Here is a 22,310-nt window from a genome sequence, read left to right as displayed (position 1 = left end):
AAAGAAGGGGTCTTCAAGAAGTCTCCTTGCTCCAGTTGGTCGAGCACGTGCTGCAACGTGACAATCCTGAACTTCTGGGATTTTAAGTATTTTTTTAGGTGCCTTAAGACCAAGATCGGGCTCCACCCCCCTGACTTTTTTCAGATCAGAACGTATCTTGAGTTCCATCCGGAGCTCTGGTGGCGCTGGGGGACGGGCTCCATAGCCCCCTTCTATAAAATGGCATGGACTTCCTGTAGCAGCTGCACCATGTTCTGTTCTTGTCGAGCCACAGGAGGAATACGACGACACGCATGTTGGAACTCCAAGGTGTGCCCGTGCTTGAGCATGTCCAGCACTCATCTGTCTATGGTCATGGTCTTCCACACACTGAACAACCTCGCAAGCTAGCCTCCCACTGCTGTGCACAAGTGGGCTCTCTCCCCCCCCCCCCCCCCCCCCCCAAGTCCACGGCCGGTTCAGGCCTGTTTTGGCATCTGCACCCTGGCCTCCGGACGGCGACAACGCTGTCCTCCGCTGCCATATGCTTGCGAGCAGCCTCTGTATCCCTCTTCAGTTGAGGATTGGGAAGGCTGTCGATAAGGGGTGTTAAATCCCTTGTAGGACCTGCCGGACTGCTCTCTCGAGAAACGAAAGGACGACTGATGCTGCAAAGTTCCCCCAGTGAACGTACCATCTCTGTGTCCGTCTTGATTGTTTGTAGAGACTCGTCAACGGCCTTGCTGAAAAGGTTTTCCCCATCAAAGAGCAGGTCTACCACTTTGGATTGGACGTCCGTTCCAAAGTTGGTGTCCCTCAGCCATCCCTGCCAATGAAGAGACACTCAGTTACCCATCTGGCGGAACCCAGTGTCGGCAATGTCCACAGTGACAGCATGGTCTGAGGCCACCTCCCCCTCCTGAAACATGGCCAGTGTCTCAACCTTGTCCTCAGACAGAAAGTCCAGAATAGGGCCCATTTTATACCACAGTTCCCAGTCATAATAGCCCGGGCATTAGCAGCCTTAATGGATGAGGCTGCGGTATAAATGATACTCTTGCCCATTGCATCCAGCTTCTTCCCCTCTTGGTCCAGGGACCCCATGGACAAAGACAATAGGTCGGTAGGTGCTTCCTGGCGTCGGCAGAGACCACAGAGTTGGGAGAAGGCTGGGACCTCAAGCACTTAGGGGCCGAGTACAGGACCCTGTACTTCTTTTCTAGCCTATCCCGCTTGGGAGGTTCAGTGCTTGGAGTCTTCATCAGGGCCAAGCTCCCCTCACAGATATCATCCAGTAAGGGAACAGGCATGATTGTCTTACGTTTGAACTTGCTCCGCTGGAAAAGGAATCACTTCTCCTTAGTCTTTTCAGGCACCAGATATGAGCAGTCCGGAACCCTGGACATCATGGCGTAAAAGGAACCAAACTTATCCAGTGAGAGACACTGGCGGGCTTGTTCACACCCAATGGTTCCCCGTCCGCCAGAATGAAGTCATTGGCCTCCATGTCCATCGCCGTAGTAGCCGTATCTGTGCCCGTGTGCCGTGCCATCTCCTCAGATGGAATCAAAACTTGATGCGAAGGTGGTGGTGGTGGTGCCGTTGACGCCTTGGGTCAACTGGCTCCTTCGACTTATGCCTGGGTCAGGGTGGGCTCCCGGCCAGAGGCCTTTGGGGGCTTTGAAATGGGACAGATCCCGGTATGAGGGGCAGCCTCTGCAGGATTTCCGACACTAGTGTGTGCAGCTTCATTATATCCAATGACATGTCCCTTGGCTGAGGAGTGAAGAGAAAGATGTGCAGTGTCCCAGCTGACGCGCCTCCTTGCGCGTGGGGGAGAACTGGGCTCACCCTGTGGGGACCCCCCTAGACAGTTCCACAGCTATCGTTTTCGTCCGAATAATAGTTCTCAGGTAGATCACTGTTGCCTTTGTCAGAGCTTGTATAGATCTACAACGGTTTCTCTGGAGCAGCTTGTGGCCCTGCACCCTTCTAAGGGTCAGTAGGCAGGATCTGTGAGAAACCTAAAGGTGTCTCACCAGCTGGTTCTCCGGAGATCTGTCATCCAGGTGGCCAGGACACGGCCATCGCTATTGGATCCAGTTGCTGGGGGTGAACCAGTGGGGGAGGATCACCTGGATAAGGGGTCTTTGGGGAGTGGAAGTGGTCCAATGGAGATTGAGACGTGGTACCCCCTTCCTTGTAACACCTTTTCCCCCATCCGACCCTGTAAGATATTTAGAATTCTCCCCTCCCCCTTTTCCAACATGAACACTTTCTTAAACCCTGACAGACAACGGACTAACACCATAGCTGTTTACCTGACATGTGCCAATACAAAGGTCAGGCAGAGTCAGGCAATTGATAAATCGCACACAGGGATAAAGGCAGAACATGAGAGCACACTACGAGCAAGGCCACCCGCACAAGGAAGAACAAATTACTTTCTTACCTGGTAACGTTCTTTCGATGGGATGGTCCGACGACGTATTCCATATCTATGACGTGTAATCAGCACAGCTGTGGTAATTACATGTCATAGATATGGAATACATCGGAGGACCCAATCCCCTCGAAACAGCTATTACAGGACAGCAGTTCGAACAGAGACGAAAAGGTGGTGAAAGCTGAAAGAACAACAAGGAGGGAAGTTTCCGTGCCCTTTTCAACCCAGACCAGCGAAGCCTCCGGAAAAGGGAACATAAGATCGGGATTCACAGCTGATGTGTGGAGGATCAGATGTCAACAATGAACGTGGGCCTCCCGCATTGATGGCACAGGCGGGGAGGCATGCTGGCAACTGTGGTACCATCCTTGACTCCAGAAGCAAGATAAGCCAACGGGTACAGTACAGCCCAGCTGGTGAGTTGGAGAAAGCCGATTGCAACCTTGGGCTCAACGCAGTTCGGTTTGCTATCAGCAACTTTTCGTGAATACAAGAAACTTGTGAACAAAGAACTTGTGTATAACAACTTTTTGGAAAACCCAGAGAAGGGTCAGCTGCAGAGTGGTCAGGTGCCGCAGGAGTGCTCATTCGAAGAAGTGTCGCTGGATCCTTTTGTTTCGGTGTTGAAACTACAAGTCCCCGACGGCCCAAAGTAAGGATGGGGTGAGGTGTCAGTCGTCCTACAAGGGTCACGCCCAATCCCTTGTACAATCAGTATGACCCATTGCCGACAGAAAGCTAGGAGAAGGGAAACCCTGCTTTCAGAATAGATCGTGAACAGAGTGAAATCCAACAGAATGAGGCCCATGTTGTTAAGAAGGATCCGAACCCGGCGGAGAGAGATCCAAGTGGGGGACAGAAATCGCCCAATGTGCAAGATCCTCGAAGGGACTTTTGTTTGTTGTTTTGATCCAGCAGGCCTTCTAAGGGAAGAGACTTTGCAGAACATAGATTTGGCCCCTGGAGGTCCTGGTATCATTGACTGGAAGTGTGAACCTCGTGCTGAAGAGGCTCAGGATTGTGCTAGGCTCAGAAGTCCCGCCTTGTCCCATGCTTAAAACGTGGGGAAGAGAGACCCAGCCATACCATCCTGACTGATCATTTTGTGAACACCTTTCTTTTCTGATGAATATTATGCCACACTATTTTTTTAACTTTAACTTAGCTGTAAGGATTGGCAAACGTTTTTGTTTTTTAGAGTATTCCCTTTTTATATGACAAGACACCACTAGGACTGCCTTATTATTTGATGATCGTAGCTTGCTCCCATCTTACATTTAGGTTTAGAGTAGGTGTTATTTTCACGCATTATACAATTCAATAAACACCCTATAACTGATCACTCGTGTCTGTCTTTTCTGTTGCCACCAAGAGTTGCTTACAAATCCTATCCTTCTCTGGAGACTTCTGAAGGGGAGTGGCAAAGGGAGCAGTCTTCCTCCCTGAGGTGCCAGCAGCCTTAGTCGGCGCTGCCGCAGCCACGTCACACTGTGGTGGCAGAGACACTCGCGTATTGGCCACCGCTGTGACAGTGGACACCAACTTCGTTGCCAGGCCCCCCTTCGATGAAGACGTGATTGTCGTTGATGAGGTGGTCACAGAAGCCTTCGACAGAGTGGTGATTGTCGATGTTGTAGTGTTCATTAACATATCTGTCCTGGGAAGCTGAGCAGCCAATGTAGTCGCAGACTTGGACTAGGGCGTCGCCGATGGGGGCTGAGAAGGGCCACCCCGAAAGTCACCCCTTCATCTGTTTGTTAGCAGATGGTAAGCAAAGCTTTGAAACAGTCAGGGACTTTCACTTAGAGGGGGCACCCCTCACAGCTAGACTCGCCATGGAAGTAGGAGGTGACAGCAACCGTGTCCTCCCCGAGCTGGAACCCGCAGCCGAGGCTATCCCAAGGGGTTTAGTGGTATGGAGCCTGGCCTTCTTTTGGACCCCCGAGGGCAGGGCGTCCTCAAAGGAACACAACCTCTTTCTGAGGGAGTTCACTCGTGGGACTGGCTGGTCCAGGGTGAGGCATGATCATGCCAGGAAGCAGAATCAGAGGTCATCCCCGACTTGAGCCACGCTCCCAGCCTGCTGTAGCGATCCTTCTTTAATTTCTTCAAAAACCCATGGCAGAACTTGCATCCCTCCTCATCATGGTCCAGATGCAGGCAATATATACATTTATGGTGTCGATCGTCGACAAATACATTTTGCAATCCACATTTCGTGCAGTTTGAAGAGGCACATCTTCTCCTCAGTCACGGTGAAAGGCGCAAAGTAGGCCCATGCCCAGGCTGCCTTGATATTTCGATGGAAGAGCTGCGGTGTAGGATGATCTTTGCTGACAGCGGGTCTCCACTGCCGCTAATTGAACTTTGGTCGGACGATGAAGCAAAAATCGGTCAAAATGTTTTTAAAATTTTCCGAAAAAACTCAAGACAATAAATGGCTCAAGAACGCAAGAAAAGTACTCCAACACTGAAGCGTGCAGTAAAAATCTGAACAGTGCCACCAGGGAGAGGACTGACATTGGATGGGGGCAGTAGGACCCAGAGTACAGCGATTGGTTTAGAGGAGAAATGCAGTTTTCAAGCTAAAACAGGACAGCTTTCTTTTTACTGAGGATTCCTGGCCTGACGGGAAATAGTCATGTACATGTGAAACTTTGCTAGACCCCATGCTGGAGAATTACCACGAACAAGCCAAGTACTTCTAACAACCCACAATGCATTCAAAACAATACATCAAACACTTATTTGGAGACACAGCAAGATTTTCTGCTTTCAAGTCATGAGACAGAAAATTCTCACTTGTCACTTCTAAATCAGCCATGTTCCATATCACCCCCATGTATTCACATAAGGTGTAGTGGCCGCAACTTACCAAGCATCAATGTCTGCCTCTTTTCAGGCAGATCTGTGCACAGTTCATCAATCGTACAAAACTGGCTTCATCAGAACTTGAAATCTGGTCACTCTGGTGTGTGACGAGTGTCACAGCTGACCTTAACAATCTCACAAGACTGACATAGATGGTTCATAGGATTTTATTAATAGCACTTTAAAATTGGCTTTAAGATGCTCTTGAGACTGTAGGAAGAATCGACTAATGGGCATTTCTTTTTTTTACTTCTTACTGTAGTTTAATTGCACAGAAAGCAGACACTTATTCACACATCATTGCAGCGTATATCACAGACTAGATTTCCATATCAAACCTGCATAGACATTACCCAACTACACATCCTACCCACCCTCGCCACACCGTCTGGTCTATTATCCTACACTCCTCAGCGATGGCCTAAAGCCAACCATCCCATTGTTTACCACAGCCTATATATTCCCCATTAACCATCACCCAAAACATTCCTAGCCCTAGCACGCTGTAGAGTCCTTCCTCACAGAGGTTAATCATCCAAGGGCTAAAACAATGACTGTCAGCATATTCCAGGCCATCATCATTTTCTCACTTCCCCTCCACCTATGCTCTTAAACCAGACTGTCGCCTGCGATGGCCTCAAGCATAGGCCCATCAATATTCTTCCATGCTAGTGCAATTCTTCGTTAAGTTAAGAACAATGCAAAGTCAATGAATTTCTATTTGTGTGTCAAAGCCTTCGAACCATGCCTAGGGTACATATCCAGCAGGCACACCTGGGGAGAATACTCAAAGGTTCCTCACCTTCAGCTCGGAAAGTGTGCCCAATATCGCAGTCCAACACCCTTGCACTACTGGGCAGTCCCAAGACACATGCATAAGCCCCACATTCTCCTGCGAGCACCTATAGCAGCTAGAAAGGTCGTATCAAGGTCCCTTTCCCATGCTACCTTGAGCTTTACACTGCTCATATCTAGCAGTGTCCCATACAAGCTGGACACCATCCAAGAGCCGTCCAGTAACTCCTAGCACCTGAGGGAAATGTGACCACTGTGTACTAGCTAGCCATGTTAGTGTTGCTTATGTTAGGAACTGTCCTGGCGACAGACCAGGTTTACATACAAGTTCCTGAAATGGCAGCAGCTTCCCATTCTCAAAGACACTACACCATACTGTCAACCCCATTTCTTCCCACCTCGGTCATCTGGGTCTCATGCCTTTGTATATCTCTGGCATATGTTGCATTAAAGGTATATTGGGCGAATATGGGTGTATGATGAGCTTTCTCAGCAGGTGAGCCTGGATCGACCTACCCAGCTTCGACCATTGCCTATGCTTTGCCAGGGCCACCTAGATGGCATCCAGACTGATGGATGTTTCCAACTAGTCCCCGAGGTTAGCGTGAACCCTAGGGAGCTCTACTGTCTAGTCTATCTTCTCTACATGGGAGAGGCCAAAAGCCTAGGCCCTATGCAACTCCCCCTGCGGCTTCCTCTGGGGCTTCCTAATTGTGTCCTGCACCAAGAATCCCACAACAATGGTCTCAGTGAAGCTCTGAATGGTGCCTACTTGACATACTCTCTCACTAAATTAAGCTACGTTCCCTGATCTTACTTTCCTACTCACTACTTTCCATTCTCTCCCTAGTCTACTCTTCCTCCCCTTTCACTCGCTCTTCCAGATTACCACCTTCAGTCTTCCCACTCACCATCCTCTCCTTCTCCCTCTTGTCCTTTCTCTCAACTCCCACCCCTCCCCACCGTGTTTATGGGTTTATTTCTTGATTCCGCTAGGGTGGCACAACTAATTTTACATTCCTGGTGCACAATCCCACCCCACAATTCCGGCTAAAAAAAATAAATAAATTTTAAAAAAAGTGTATTTCTCATAATTCAAAAACGTAATGTAAATAACTAAATATAAACTAAAGCGGTCTCCAGTGTTATACCAAGGAAATCACTACAATGTTATAGATGCAAGAACAATTGGTCAGTAAAAAAAAAAAATAATGCACCTGCTACATGAATCTTGCTACTGGTTCTAACGCAAGCATTCACTTTCATAATCAATTCTCCCTCCACAAATACATATACTAAAAGATGCTAGAAATTCTAAACATTTCTTTGGCTTCTATCTTAGCAACACTGTATACTTCAATGATAGAATTTCAATACGAGGCATAGGACCTCATTAGGAGTACAGCGGTAACCCTGCCGGTGCTACCGGCGGGTTGACGCCAGACTAACAGTTTACTGGCATCTAGCTTCCCGGTCCCACCGGGATATTACAATTCCCGGCGGACCTGGAAGCTGGGTGCCGGAAAATGTTAGTCTGCATTCCCATGGAGTCACAGAGGACTCCATGGTAATGGGTTCACAGTGCCAATGCTTCCATTAGTCTGCCTACCGGGGCCGCTGCGCCCCACAGGGTCAGACCTGTCGGGCACAGCAGCCCTGGTAGGCAAACTCTTAGTGTGAACTTACCATCACCTTAGTTTCCGGACCGCCACACATGACGCCCATAGCATTTCTGTTTCAGTGTATCAAAATACAATCTTTTCCCCCAGTGACACACTCCATTTAACTATCAGATTACTCTCTCTGAATTAAATATGTTGCAGGGCGGAGAGTCTTACATATGCATACAGGATTTTTTTGTATGTGTACGCAGTTTTTAATTAAAATGTGTGTGCAACTTTCATTCCATATAGCAGTGCACAGCTTTCAATCTACAGGTGTGCGATTTACAGTCTACTCGTGCGTTGTTCAAGTCTTTAGGGTGGGTGCAGATTTCAACCTACACGTGTTTTTGAGCTGAATATCTATTCTGCAGTAACATGTAGAATAGCGAAGTTTAGGACAACGAAATGAATCTGATGTGGGACTTGCACCGATGACTGACAGTTTAACTAGGGAACAGCCATAGTTTAGGGAAAGGTAGGTGTTTGCAACTTTTTGTTGAAAAACAATCTCTTAAAATGGAAAGTCGGAGTCCTTGGCCTCCTGACTCATCACACTGTATTCAAAGAGAGGTATCGCAGTGGTTCAACACTTTTCACAATTTTCGTTAAATAGAAAAAAAAAACTGCTAATTTTGATTTCGCAAACATCTAATTTATTACAAGGCTCACACCAGCTGCAAATGCTGCATGATATGGACATTAAACAATAGTGTGTCCATGACTACACTATGGCCTGTGTAATTCTATGTGTGCATGAGCCAAGCATTCTGTGCTTAGTTTTACAAAAACGATGTGCATTGAAGTGCACACAATTCTGTCCGTTTTAAATTGCACCTTTCAATACAAAAATGAATTGTGTTTTAAGGAAATGGCATCTTACTTTGTACTAAAAAATGGGAGACACGGGGCATTTTAACTAACACTGCACCTGGGTCTGACATTAGGATTTTCCCTTAAATTTCCAGGCCCTGTTAATTCTGGGAATTTTAAAAGAGAACATGCATTTCTTCGTATTCATCTTCATTTTTTTTCTATTATGCCCTATGCGATTTCAAATAGGTTTCAAAATATGATTATTATGTATGAAATGCAATTTGTTTGAAGTTAGTAGGACCTTCCATGATGGAGATAGGATTTTTAAAATGATGAAAGTTTGGGGGTTAAAATGCAACATACAAGGTTCCTATTAATTTTTTTAATGAAGAAATGCCTTTTACATACCATATACATTCTCCTTCCTAATATGAATGCATTCCAAGACAAGTTTATTTGGCTGCACGGACATCTAATAAGGTGTCAATAGACTTAAGCTAGTGGATGAGGGGGCGGGAGTTTGATTTATTGGACAGGTTTCTTTGAAGCTGTAATATTAGGCTGGCCCATCTGGCAGTGCCCACTAGTTTAATGTGAAAATCAGGTTCAGCACGATAGATCAGACCAGGTGTGTGCGGTTTCCTTTTTTTTTGTGACCGGGACTGCAAGGGGGAGGTGAATTTTAGGGTAGATGTAGCTACATGTGCTTCGAAGTAGAGAAATACATGCACAACTTTCCATCTTACAAGAGTGTGAACCAATCAAATTCATTTTACATGTCTCATTTCAACTTAAATAACACAGAATATACTTCATAGTGGAGTGAAGACATGGCAAAAGATATGGTACTGTGAATGAGAATTCGGTTTTCTACTTTACACTTCTTAATTTGGTTAACAATAATAGATAGAAAATACCGTCATTGAAAACAAATAAGGTTCTAATCCACAAATGAATTTTTTTTTTCTCTGTGTGTGAGAGCCAGGACATCATTGTGATAAAGAGGAACACACTCAAAGACTTGGAACTGTATAATTATACACATACCCTGACAGAGAACCAAGACATCTTTGCTTGAGAGTCAGAAGCCAGCCAGCATTACCCAAACTAAGGGGAAGTCTTTGAACAAACTACTTTTAGGACAGAGTTCTGTATTAGTGGTAGGGACAGATTCTGGGGTAGACTGGGTCAGGACAGAGAAAGATTTTTGGTATTGTAAGATATACTGACTAGCACAGTTTTCATCGTTTTCTTCAGTAGAATTGCAAAAATCATCTGAGCGGAAGAATGGACAGGAGAAGCCTTATTTCCTTTAATAAAACATTCTATGTTCGAAGCATGACCTCTTGTCTGTCAACTATGTCTAACTTACCACACCACATATAATTTAGTATCAGTAATTATACACCGCTTTAAACTAAGGCCTTTCAGTGCAAACTGGGCAAAATGAATATCGGGCCTTTCAACGCTGACTGGCCATAATAGAATGAGGCATTTCAGAACTAGTAGAGCCTTAATGAATGTTGACTGGTTGTACAAACTGAGCAGCATTAAGTTTTCTTAATGAGCATAGTTGTATGTGGAATTTCTGAACTAGAGAGAATCTGAACTGGCAAGGCATTCTTTCTGGTCATAGTGGAATTTAAAGGTGCTGTGCTAACCAGGAATAATGACTTGTCAACATTCTGTGAGAATGAAGTACAATGCAAATTAGTTTTGCTGGGCTAACTGGACACAGTGGATTAAAAACACTGTACCAACTAGGTCTACTGGAATCAGACACTATTCTGCTTACTGGGCACAATAGGAAAGAAAACTAAAAACATAGAATTGTAGATTGGTAACTACCAACAGATCTATTCCACAGAGATGTCAAGTGAAATCTGAGACTCGAGATAAAGCTCATCCGGTCTACGATGTCTCTAGGAACCTCTGAAGCCAAATTGACTCTTGTTTATACTGATCCCATCTAAAATTATTTTTTGTGTGTGCCCCTTTCTCAGCTATTGTCACCTGTGGAACAGCAATGCAGAGAGTAGGGGAAGGGTGACTGATGGAACAGTGGACTGGCACTTTGAACTTCAAACAAATAATGCATGGCCTTTTGACACCCTGCTTAAACCTTCACCTCCTTCCTCAGCTTTCAAAGACAAAATAATAATGACACTGCATCGTGCCCCCATCTCCCTCTGCTTCCCTCAGGGCTACCTGAACCTGTAAGAGGCATAGAACATGCCCTATTTACCTGGTATGATCTCCAGTAGTTGGAATAGCAATTTCACATTCCACTGGTGTTATGTCGCTGTACACAGTCTGAAAAATAATGCATTTCCCAATAGCTTTCTTTAGAAGCCATGCACTATATAAATTAAAGAATGTAAGCTATCAACTTCAGAGATATATTCCACAATGTAGTTACGAGTGACATGATATACAGCCAGGGTTGTCCATCATGTCACTCTGAACACCAAGTTGAAATGCACGCTGTAGTTGAAAGCTACCAATGTATAATTGTATGTAGGTGTCTACCGCCTTCATCTCTTTTCCATCTTCTACACTATTGCTATGGACCAGCACTGGTATTAAGGGGAGAAATACGCAGCAATTCTAGGATCCCTCTTACCTTACCCCATATCAAGCCATAAAGAATGAAAATACATGGCAGAGGAAGTGTCCCATACGCTTGATCCATCATGACAGTTAATGATCGATTCCATAATCCTCTGCCATGACGCCATAATAGAATAGGGGTCTGCAACCTTTGGCTTTCCAGAAATTCTGGAGCATAACTCCCATCTGCCCATGTCATCAGAGTAAATGGTGAGGGATCATGGACATTGTAGTCACCACCATCTGGAGACCCACAGGTAGTAGAGTCCTGCAGTAAGAGGATACAACATACAGAAAGGGAACCCGTTGTATAATGCCTCCACTAACCGCTAGCAGGACACAATACAGATTGCGGCATGCTTGCAGAGCTTATTATAAAATTGCCACGATGGTGTAATTAGGTGTAACTGGGTGTGAGCTGCTGGAAACTTGATATCAAAACATGGCATAAAGTGTCAATACCTTGCATAAGTTGACGGCCTGGTGTGCCAATGGTGCGAGTATCGATGCGTTTGATAGAAATGGTTCAAGTGTGTGGACTTCTGCTGAGAATGCCTGGCAATGGTGTATGCAACTCTGGTTTAGATGTCAACATGGGTTACTTGATCACACGATTTACCATGATAACCAATGGGATATTGAGATACTAGGGACTGTGTGGGGCTAAAGGGTAATTGTAGTGGGTCTCAATGGATCCTTGTCTCCTTTGTAAAGAAACGGTGCTTAGTTTGTTCTAGAGTCTAAAGCTACATTCAACAGCTGCCACTCCGGAGGTCTACATTGCATATCAGTCCCTCTGCCCCGGCAGGGGAGAGCTAGTGTAGTGACCAAGCTGAAAAGAGTTAAGTCCAAGATGGCACTGAATGGCACAGACATCTTCGAAACCTCTCAGTGGACGGCAAGGGGTGATAAAAGAAATCAGTGATAGCCAGAGGAAAGATCATCAGAGTATAACCAATGCCATGCAGGGAGAAAAAGCAGCCTAGGAAGAAAGGGAGTAACCAATTATACTCCATTGCATCAGAGCCCCAAAAAGATAAAAAGAGCTGGCATCAGTTTGTATCTTGGACCCGGAGCAAGTAAACATAGCATCTGATGCTTCCTTGCAACAAGGGGAGGCTACTGGAGGAAGAAGGGAAGAGTGGCATTTATTTTTTCCTCGAGATCCCCACAGTGAGTACCAAAGCTGCTTAAGGCAAACCTGAAAAGTTATGCATGCACCTGGTCATGCAATGGGAATCTCAGACATATTGTAGAATTTTCTTTTTCATTTTCTTTCATGTGTTTCAATTCAAATTAAACTGTTGATATATACTACAAATACATCAATTCATAACAAATTTAGAATATAGCCACAATTTTACAAAATCATAAAATGTCACATTCTGCATTAAAAGCACTGATCTAATAGAGGCATCCATAAATTAGTCATTCTATTATAATATATAACAGTATTATAAACCTTTCCCTTGTGCAAAGAGCATTATAGTACTCAAATGTAAATATAAAATCATCAGTATTTATAACAGTCTAATAAATATATCATCAATGCACCTTACTCAGGGACACAAGCAGGCATTTCTGTATGAAGAATTACCCAAGGCATGCTATGGCAAGTCAATCATACCTAGAGGGTTGCATGAATTTAGTTTGCAGTGCTCTTTTTTGAGAACTAAAGTCCTATCCAGCTTGCTACCAATGATTTCTAATGTAAAAGAAAATTCTTCTCAGGTGGTCAAAGTCCTTGGTTGGACTTCATGATCCAGTTATATTAGGTGTTCCTTGGAAGAGGATTTAAACGTAAAAACCTAAAACAAGCCACTAGTAATTCTGATTACAACCAAAGTGTCCAATTATAATTCGGTGGCCTAGAGGTGAACGATTTTGTAGTCGTATTCATGTACGTTTGATCTAAGGGACTAGTGATTGGTGATCGGCACAAGCATATTCCTAGAGGCCGGCATGTGAATCAGAATAAAAAGCGTGGTTTTCGATGTGTGAAGTGCAAAACTCATCAGAGTTGTACAGATTCACTGGTGTCAGAAGGCCTCAGGGTAGATAGTCATGGTGCACACATGTCAGAGTTCGCATCTTCAGCTGTATCATACACACATGTACCAGTGGCTAACCCAGTATTCCAGCCGTGTCATAAATTGATCTTGGGTTCTTCCCCCTTTGCAAAACAGTGTCACCACCACAGACCACACAGAACCATACCTACACTCGGGACTGGGGTACTTCCAGCCTGCACTCTTCAAACACTTCAGCTTTCCTACTTGCCTCCCTCCCTCGCCCCCCCAAATCCAACTAACCCACCAACTCCTCTTTTCTAGCAGAAGAGGTGATTTATAGAAGACATTACAGAGAACAGGAAATAAGAGAAACGGTGGCAAAACGCAAATCCGAGTAGATGCACCACATGCTCATTATTTGCAGCATGGTCAAACAAAAGACACCAACAGTTAATCACGCGGAGCTACAAGAACACTTTTCTTGAATAACTAGACACCCTACTAATCTGGAATTGACCAAGTTTATTTTGGATACAATGATGTCCCCTCAATCTGTTGTACAGAATGCATTTATTTTCTTGTTGTAGTGGGTGCAGTTCTTTCCAAGCACAGATAAGCACAACCTATGTTATCAAACATTGTGGTAATAACCAACGCTCAATGGTGTGCAATACCATTATATTGCACACAGGATTAAAGAACCATCTGATAATGGGCTACATCGCCAGCAAATGAAATATGTAATTGCGGTCTAGTTGTTAAATATTCCACAAACACAGCAGAACTGCATAAAATGTTGTCATGATATTTCTGTCACAGTTAATCCAAAACACTGAGAAAGTTGAGTTTTTCCATTTACTATTTGTTCCTATATTCGTTCTCACTCAACAGATGTGCATTTTCCAATATGTAGGGTTTTAGGATCAAATTGCCAACTATATTCAAAAGTAGTAATTGTACAAATGTACATAATCATATGGGAAAATACTATTACAACAGATGCCCAAAGGTCCAATGATGAAGAAGCATTTTAGAGAGGGTGCTTAACAAAAAGGAAAGCCTACTATTCACAAATAAGCATGCCAACACTTGCTTCCGACAGAAGCACTTATGGAGACAAGTTGCGCCATTTCCCTGCCAATCATCTCCTATCTGCTGTGCTCACAACGAAAGATCAATCTAGACCACAGATATAGGAATAACTGTTCAATAAGTCCTAAAAGTGAACGTCAGACAATATGGCTTAGAACAGTGCAAATGCTAAACTCTTAATCTAGATTGTACTCCAGTAATTCACGGGTCCCGAACAAACGCTCACTACATTAGTCTTACTTGCAGAATGCGGGGCAAATCTGCTTTCATTCAAAGGCATAGCATGCATAAAAAGCAAAGAAAAAGCTATTAATCCCTGTATTATTCTATTTCACATAGAAACGTGCTCTGAACTATGAAAGCTGCTGAGTCATCATAGGAGTCTTTTGTACTTCGCAGCTGTCTGCCTGATCTACATTTCACCAAAAAGAGCAAGGGGGGACACTCAGAAGCAATAAAGAACCAAATCTGCTCAACTCTGTCTGGTTTCACAGCTGGAGACAAAGTACTTATATATTCAGCAGCAGCTACTTTAGAGACTCAAGTGGACAGGGTTGGATGGTATTGCCAAGAGGTCATTGCAATTCCCCGAAAATACAACAGGTTTCAACTAATATACCTATTGCTAGGAATAACAAGTGGTCGTATAACTGCAAACTATTGCATTTGTTTTACAGTCTCAGAAATACGGAAATCATTCGATTTCGTCCAAACCAGGATCTACAAATCAAATTGGAAAGGTATTAGTCAGAGAGTACATCTGTCGTGCACCGACAGGAACATTTGTGAAATGTAAATGCGGGTGGATAGTGATTAGCTCATAGCATTAATGCATGATACTGCACTCTGTTCTTCCAGGGGGTGACCTGCACTTTTTAAGACTTGTTTAAACCATCTGTTGCACTTGCCCTGCAAACTTAGCAATTGTACTTCAAAAGAAGCTTTAGTGCCCTCAACAACTGGCAAACATCTGCTCCCCTTCAAAATCATGGCTGATTACAGGGTGGGGGGCAACATGAAATGAGACAAAATCGAAATATTCCAGGAAGGCGCGGACCAAAACGTGCCATGTTAGGGTGGCCAAAGCTCAACCAGTAAAAGTCCCAAAAATGATTGCAAGTTGGAATATAAAATCGAATACGCTCAAGCTGGCAATGTAGCCAACAAGTTAGAAGGGTATTTACTGAGTGGGAACCTAGTTTCTGGAAGCAACAGAACGCTTTACACATCATAGGAGGAAGTATACTGTGAGAGAAGCTGATTGCAAGGGATCAATAGAAAGAGGTAGGGAGCTAACAAAAGGACTGGGTGAGCAATATGGCAACCAGTGATCTACAAGCAACCATGGGAGGAGCAGGCAGCCCAGTCTCAGGTTAGGGCCACACCTCCTGCACTCCCCATCTAGGTGTTAAAGAGGAGCCAACAAGTTACCCCAGAAATGTTTCGTTGCAGTGAGCTAAGAGATGGGTTATTGGCACTACAGCCAGCTACTGAAAAGAAATACTTTCCATCAAGGTAGATCGTACTTCCCGTCATTACTATGGAGGAGAACGGAAAGCAATTGTGTTATTTGTAAATAAAAGAGCTACTGGTGCCTGGAACACCCACCAACACTGGCATTTGATGGTTAAGACTTCTTCACTACTTTCAGAAGAATACATGGATCCAAGGACTTACCGTATTCCTTCCCACAGGAGAATTAGGGTTCCCACTGACTTCATTGCCAGAAGCATTGTTTTGGTCTTCATTGCCATGGGTTACAAGAATTTGAAAATGAGGCTGGCCGGTATTCTGATCCTGGTGAATTTTGAAAGTGCACCCTTGCCCTTGAGATGACCTCTGCATGGAATTGCTACGAAACATCTCAACGTGATCTCTTTTGGTGCGACGAGGTTCCATGTTAACTCCGTTCTCAATGTGCTCAAGCCGTGGTTGGACGGGATAGGAAGTGCTCCTTTCCAATCGTATTCGAGGATATCGGACTAACCGGTCACCTTTTGTGCCAGTGACACCAAAGTTACAGTCTCTCTCTGGATTGTCTTCATCTGAGGCGCCTGTCTGGGACTGCTGTAGCTGGAAAACAAAGCACCTTTTTCCTGGACTCCCAGATATGTCTGGTAGGTGTTGCAAAGACCAACGTCGGGGTTCATGAGGGGTATCTTTACCAGTATCGGTGTTAGGCGGCAGCAATCGGACACGACGGATATCTGCACATGAAGGATGCTGCTGAACGTTCCCCCTGGCTCTGTTGAAACCTGAAGCTGTACCATTGGAATCCTCCTCTGTGGTAACAGGCCCATTTTGAATATCTGAAGGAGGCATACAAAACACCCTATGGTTGCAGGAACTGGCACCGTTTACCTGTGGCCTCAGATCGTCCTGTACTCTAGGTGGCGAACTATCAGGGGTGTCATGTAGACTGCTTGTTGAGGAAGAGTTGCTTCTTGCAGATGACCGACAACGTTCAGGAAAGTTCGAGAGTTCGCATGACAATTCCTCGTCCGGAGACTCCAACGTTTCACACTCATCAGAGTATCCATTTGTCGCTTTCCGCTGAAGAGAGATCTGCATGGATGAACTTCGTGTTGGACGCAGGTCAATGTTATTCAGCAGCTGAGGAATAAACATAGAAGTACTCCTCTTTAAAGAGCCCTCTTCTTGCAAACCGTCGTAGTCCGTGCCATGCCCGTGCCGAGAAAAGGCATGGGGACTGTTTCTCCTCGGTAGGGTGTGGAATGCCATGAAAAAGTCGTCGTCCCGCTCCCCGTCTAGGATGTCAGATTCTGGGTCTGTATTGCTCCGACTGGAGCCAAAGTGAAACCGCAGCCGATGGGCCATGGTTTAACGGAGCAGAGGAGATGGCAAAGTAAAACAACAACTAGTCGCGCACTGCCAGGAGTTATAAAGCAAAGACATAAAGTCCCAGAAAACGCGTTCCATCTGCCAAACTGTTAGCCCTGCAGCAGCAACAGCGACAGATAGCAGAAATAGCCCAAGCGACAAGCAGCATTCCAGGCATGATTGGATAAGAGCTATCAGCGCTCCTACACACTGGACGTGGGGTAGGGTGGCCGCAGTCACGTGACCCTGCTCCCCCCCCCCCCTCCCCAATGTGAGCTGGCGGTCTCTTTCTCTCGCCTGAAACAGCACCTTCACAGCTGCTGCGTTTCCATCAGAAGGCAGCAGACCCAGCGGGAGCGCTCTCACAGCTGACTAAGGCGGCAGCAGCAGCAGCAAGCACACTCGGCACCGCTATAAATCTCTCCAGCTCCTGCCACTACAGTTCAAAACACAAACTTCACTGAAAGAGACGCTCGGATCGCGGGCCCTGCCAAGCACCTGTCACGCAGCAGCACAATTGCAAAGGGAAAACATCAGGAAACTTCTGGGGCTCCGAAGCGAAGCAGCCTGCTACTGCGGCCAGCAGAAAACGTAAACAAACATGCACATGCTATTCGTGGCACTTTTTCATACTTATGGGACCATATCCAAGTTGTTGGGACACATAAAAGGGTTGCACATAAAACCGCTTCCTACTTTTAATTGTAACCGATAGTCCCAACATCTGCTGAACTGTAATGGGCGGCGTTTTCATTTTGTTGCAGCACTACAAAGTGCTAAACAAAGCTTGATACAATGGTAGAATGATACAGCAGAGATGATGTCCCTTTTTTCAGTTCACAAAGATGAAGCTAATAAAACCAGGGAACAAACCGTCTGTTGATTCGCTCCGATTTAATTTAAACATAAAGAAACAGTGCCCAGCGCTGGCAGATGCCCAGCGAGAAAACTCTCCATTATTACCACAGCCGCCTGCCAACACGTAGCAGGCGGGGTGCCTGCCAAGAACCAAAGAGCATAACATAGGAGGACAAATGCAAGTGGGGCACGAACGCACACATACAGGCAGGGCGTCGCACACACAAAAGTCACGCACGTTCAAACTCAAGATATACAAAAACATCCCGATTTGCCCCGGTTTGGGAAGAATCTTTTAGTGTGCTTCTTTGATTCACCCAACGCCCATGAGCCAAATAGAAACGAAAAAGGATATCTAAATACGACGTTTGCTTGTAGTGCAGACCGATGGGTGCCATTAACCTCCCAGAGTCGAGTTCTTACAAGCGCATGCAAGGAGCCGAATGGTGGAGCAGCAGCAATGCTAGGCATCCACACATCGCTTCCAAGCATCAGGACAATAATGCCCCATTGTCCTCACGGACCCACGAGCCAAAAACAGCTGCACAGCAGTAGGAACGGCCCGAACAGAGGTGCGGGCAATATTTTACTGCACTTTCAGATGAAATAAGGCATTTCCTTCAGTAACCAATAACAATTTTATTGGGCCTAAAAGAGGCAATGTGCACTTAGCATAGAGCAATGGAAGGGCATGCATAAAACACAATCCACAGGCTTCAACTCCGCGGCATGGTTAATATCCTTTTAACTCGTTCGGTTTAACTTCAGAGCCTGCAAGTATTGAATACAGCTCCCAGAACTTTCAGATAAACGGTTTTAAATATCGTTGCAAAGTATTTTCCTTTTCCTGGGTTCTAAGATGAGAGGTCACAACATTCCATTCACTCTCAAGCAACTGAAGTGGAAACCTGTGTAGAGAAAGCCCTCAACGCTCTCGCACCAGAAACACACACAACCCACTAGGGAAAAAGGCCCAGCACACCTCTTGCAAGGAGAAGAGTTTTACTATCACCAAAAGAGAAAAGTGCCAGCAAAGTACTCGTCTGCCACGGAACGTTCTGGGCAAATCAGTATGAGGAACACTTTGGGAAAGCACACAGCATTATCAGTGATGCAAATTCCATAATGTACACATCCAAATGGCTGGTTGGTGTGACTATATAGGCTATTTGCTCCATTAGAGATGCCAGGCCATTGGTCCCAGCCCCTTCTGTCCATCTTCTCCCATGTGGGTTCCTCCTTGCGCGTCAGACATTATCAGAGTTACTCACCGTAGTGACTATCTTACTCCTAGTCCATAGTCACCTTTCCTCCATACTTTTGGGACATTCCGTCCACTGGGACGGGACCGGAGCACTTTTGTAAAAAAGCATCAAATGAAAAATTTGTCGGCCTTCTCTTTTTATGCGGGGTACCGCACGCAGCCATAACCCCACCCTCCTTAGCCCTGCCCCGGGCATCGCCCTTCAGTCCTTTTCTAGCACCAGGTCTGAGACCTTTAAGCAAAAATAGAGGATGCCTATGAGAGGGGACGGCGGGCGGGTTTATGGAGGAAAGGGGACTATGGACTAGGAAGAAGATAGTCACTACGGTGAGTAACTTTGTTATACTCCTACATCCCGTCCCCTTTCCTCCATACTTTTGGGAGATTACCAAGCACTCCTCACAGGAAAGCAGGTGGATGGAACTCCCTTACTGAAAGACGTTCTTAAGAACAGCTTGACTTAATTGAGCATCGGCTCTGGAGCTCAGGTCTAAGCAGCAATGCTTACAAAAAGCTGATGGCAAAGCCCATGTAGCTGCTCTGGCAATGGTTTACCAGGGAACAGATTTCTGGAAGGCAACGGCAGCTGCCTTGCCCCGCACAAAATGGGCATGAATTTCTTTTGGAGGCTGAAAGCCCTGAACGGTGTAAGTCTCTGATATATAGGAAGCAATCCATCGGGAGATGGTTGCTTTCGAGGCAGCTTTCCTTTCGGATCTCTGAAGGTCACAAAAAGCTGGGAAGAGTTACTAAGTTTAGATGTTCTGGCCAAATAAAACTTAAGAGCTCGTCTGACATCCAAATTGTGCAATACCCTCTCAGCATCGGAGGCAGGGTCTGGAAAGAAGGCGGGTAAAGAAATAGACTTTCAGATGAAAATCGGATACCACCTTTGGAAGGAAAGAAGGATTAGTCCGGAGGACAACCTTATCCTTATGAAAGGTGAGGAATGGATGTTCTACAGACAAGGCCTGAGGCTCGCTTACATGCCAAGTCACCGCAATCAGAAAAGCCATTTTCCACGAAAGGAACTTCTAGTCCACTGTAGCTATGGGCTCAAAGGTTTATGACATAAGGCAGGGAGGACCACATTCAATTCCCACTTAGTGGATGCGGGTTGCGCACAGGTGGGTAAAGATGCAGTAGACCTGTAAAGTGTCTTTTAATGACAGGGTTTGTCAGTGAAAAAGAGCAATTGTCCTTGGACAGGTAAGCGGCGATAGCCGACAAATAAGTTCCACAGGACAAGACATGTATGCCTGAAGTTGCCTGATGAGAAACAAAAGACAGGACTGTGTCGATGGTAGCATCTCTGGGGTCCAGCTGCTTGGCTAAACACCAGTGACAGAACTGGAGCCACTTGCTCCTATATTGAGACATTGTCGAAGGTTTTCTAGCCGCCTGGATAACACGCATATTATCCGCGGACAAGTTGAAACTTTCTAAGGATTTGAACTCCGGCACAAAGACGCCAAGCTGAATGATTGTGGAGAGGGGTGCCCCATCTGTTGATTGCTTTGGTGAAGCAGGTCAGGAATCAGTGGAAGCCTGGTCGGTGAGCACACTGACAGATGCTGAAGCTCCCAAAACCAGAATCTGGCTGGCCACCAAGGGGCTATGAACAGGAGGGTGCAATTCGTCGTGTTCCTGAGCTTGCATAGTGCCCAGTGAATCAGAGGAAGAGGCGGGAAGGCATAGGCCCTCATGTTGTGCCACAGAATCTCGAGAGCATCCCCCAGGGAAGAAGCTCTGAGTCCGTTACTGGAAGCATAAAGAGGAAGTTTCCTGTTTGATGACATCGCAAAGACATCCACTTCTGGAGTGCCCAATGGCAAAAAAGGTCGGAGAGGATCTCAGTGTTCAGTTCCCACTCGTAGCTGACCACTGCTCGTCGGTTGAGAGAGAGTGCAGTCACATTCAGTTGGCCCGGAAAGTGCACTGCCAGCAGCCAAACTCCGTGCTGTATGGCCCATTCCCAAATCTGAATGGCAAGATCTACATTGGAAAGTGACCTGATGCCCCCCTGCTTGTTTATGTAAAACATGGATACCGCATTGTCTTTGCTGATACGGACCAATTTTTTCAAAATCACTGGCTTGAAAGCTTTGAGCACCAGGAAAATCGCTGGAAGCTTCAGATAATTTATGGGAAATTGGCTGTTGTGTAGCGACGATAGTTAGAAAAACCTGAAGATGATCCAACGTCCCGCCCCACCCAATAAGGGAGGAGTCCTTTGTAATGGTCGTTTGAGGGGAGGGCTCCTGAAAAGGAGCCCCCACCGACAGATTGCTGGAAGATGACCACCATAGGCGATCTGTCATCATGCAGGGTGGAACCGGAATCATTTTGGTGTCCGGGTCCGCTACCTGAAGCCAGGAGCTCCGAAGAGCCATCTGCGTAAGTCGCATCTTGAGACGAGCAAGGGGAAGAGAAAGCACGCATGAGGCCTAGAAGTCTCTGGAACCACCAGGCCGACATGCTCTCTGACTGAATGAAAACCTGACACGTGGTCAACAGGTCCGCCATCCTGTCCACATTCGGGTACACTCTGCAGTCTATCCTGTTCCAACGGAAACCCAGGAATTTCGGGTCCTGAGAGATTGTCATGGAGGATTTCTGCCAGTTCACCGACAGCCCAAGGCAGAACAGGAGCTGGTGGAGACTGAAGGTTGCTTGAGGCTTTCACTGGACAAGGACTGCGCAGAAGCCAGACGTCCAAGAATGGATACACATGTATAGCCTGTAGCCGCAGAAAAGCCGCAATGACCGACATCATCTTCGTGAAAACATGCTGAGCTGAGACCAAAAGGGAGCACTCAAAATTGGAAGTGCTCCTCTCCCAGGGAGAAACGCAGATATTTCCAATGCGGGCTCCAGATCATGATATGCATATATGCCTCCTGAAGGTCCACGGCGCTGAACCAGTTGCCCTTCTCAAGAGAGGACTTTATTTGGCAGGGCATGGTCATCTTGAATTTCTCTTGGGGAAGAGAAAGATTGAACTGGGAAAGGTCTAGGATGATTGGCAGTCCAGCCTGGTTGGGTTTGGGCACCATGAACAGACA

General features: G+C 45.8%; 1 protein-coding gene across 12 annotated transcripts in view; it reads right to left on the bottom strand.

Annotated features, from left to right (window-relative positions):
• Positions 1-22,310, bottom strand: part of NEDD4L (NEDD4 like E3 ubiquitin protein ligase) — a 2,900,454-nt gene that overhangs the window by 2,017,343 nt on the left and 860,801 nt on the right. For 4 of the 12 annotated variants that reach the window (XM_069627044.1, XM_069627046.1, XM_069627051.1 and 1 more), the window contains exon 1: positions 15,960-17,287. The exons of 3 other annotated variants lie outside the window; for them this stretch is intronic. In XM_069627044.1, coding sequence (XP_069483145.1) covers positions 15,960-17,120 — 1,161 coding nt within the window. In that variant the 5' untranslated portion in view covers positions 17,121-17,287. Of the gene's footprint in view, positions 1-15,959; positions 17,290-22,310 lie in introns of those variants that run through there. 5 more of the 12 variants (XM_069627049.1, XM_069627048.1, XM_069627052.1 and 2 more) reach the window with 3 other exon arrangements.

This window comes from Ambystoma mexicanum, chromosome 6p (assembly GCF_040938575.1).
Source record: "Ambystoma mexicanum isolate Mex_15411 chromosome 6p, UKY_AmexF1_1, whole genome shotgun sequence".
Taxonomy (NCBI): domain Eukaryota; kingdom Metazoa; phylum Chordata; class Amphibia; order Caudata; family Ambystomatidae; genus Ambystoma; species Ambystoma mexicanum.
Note: the sequence above shows the minus strand (reverse complement) of the source record. Positions and strands in the feature narration are given on the sequence as shown.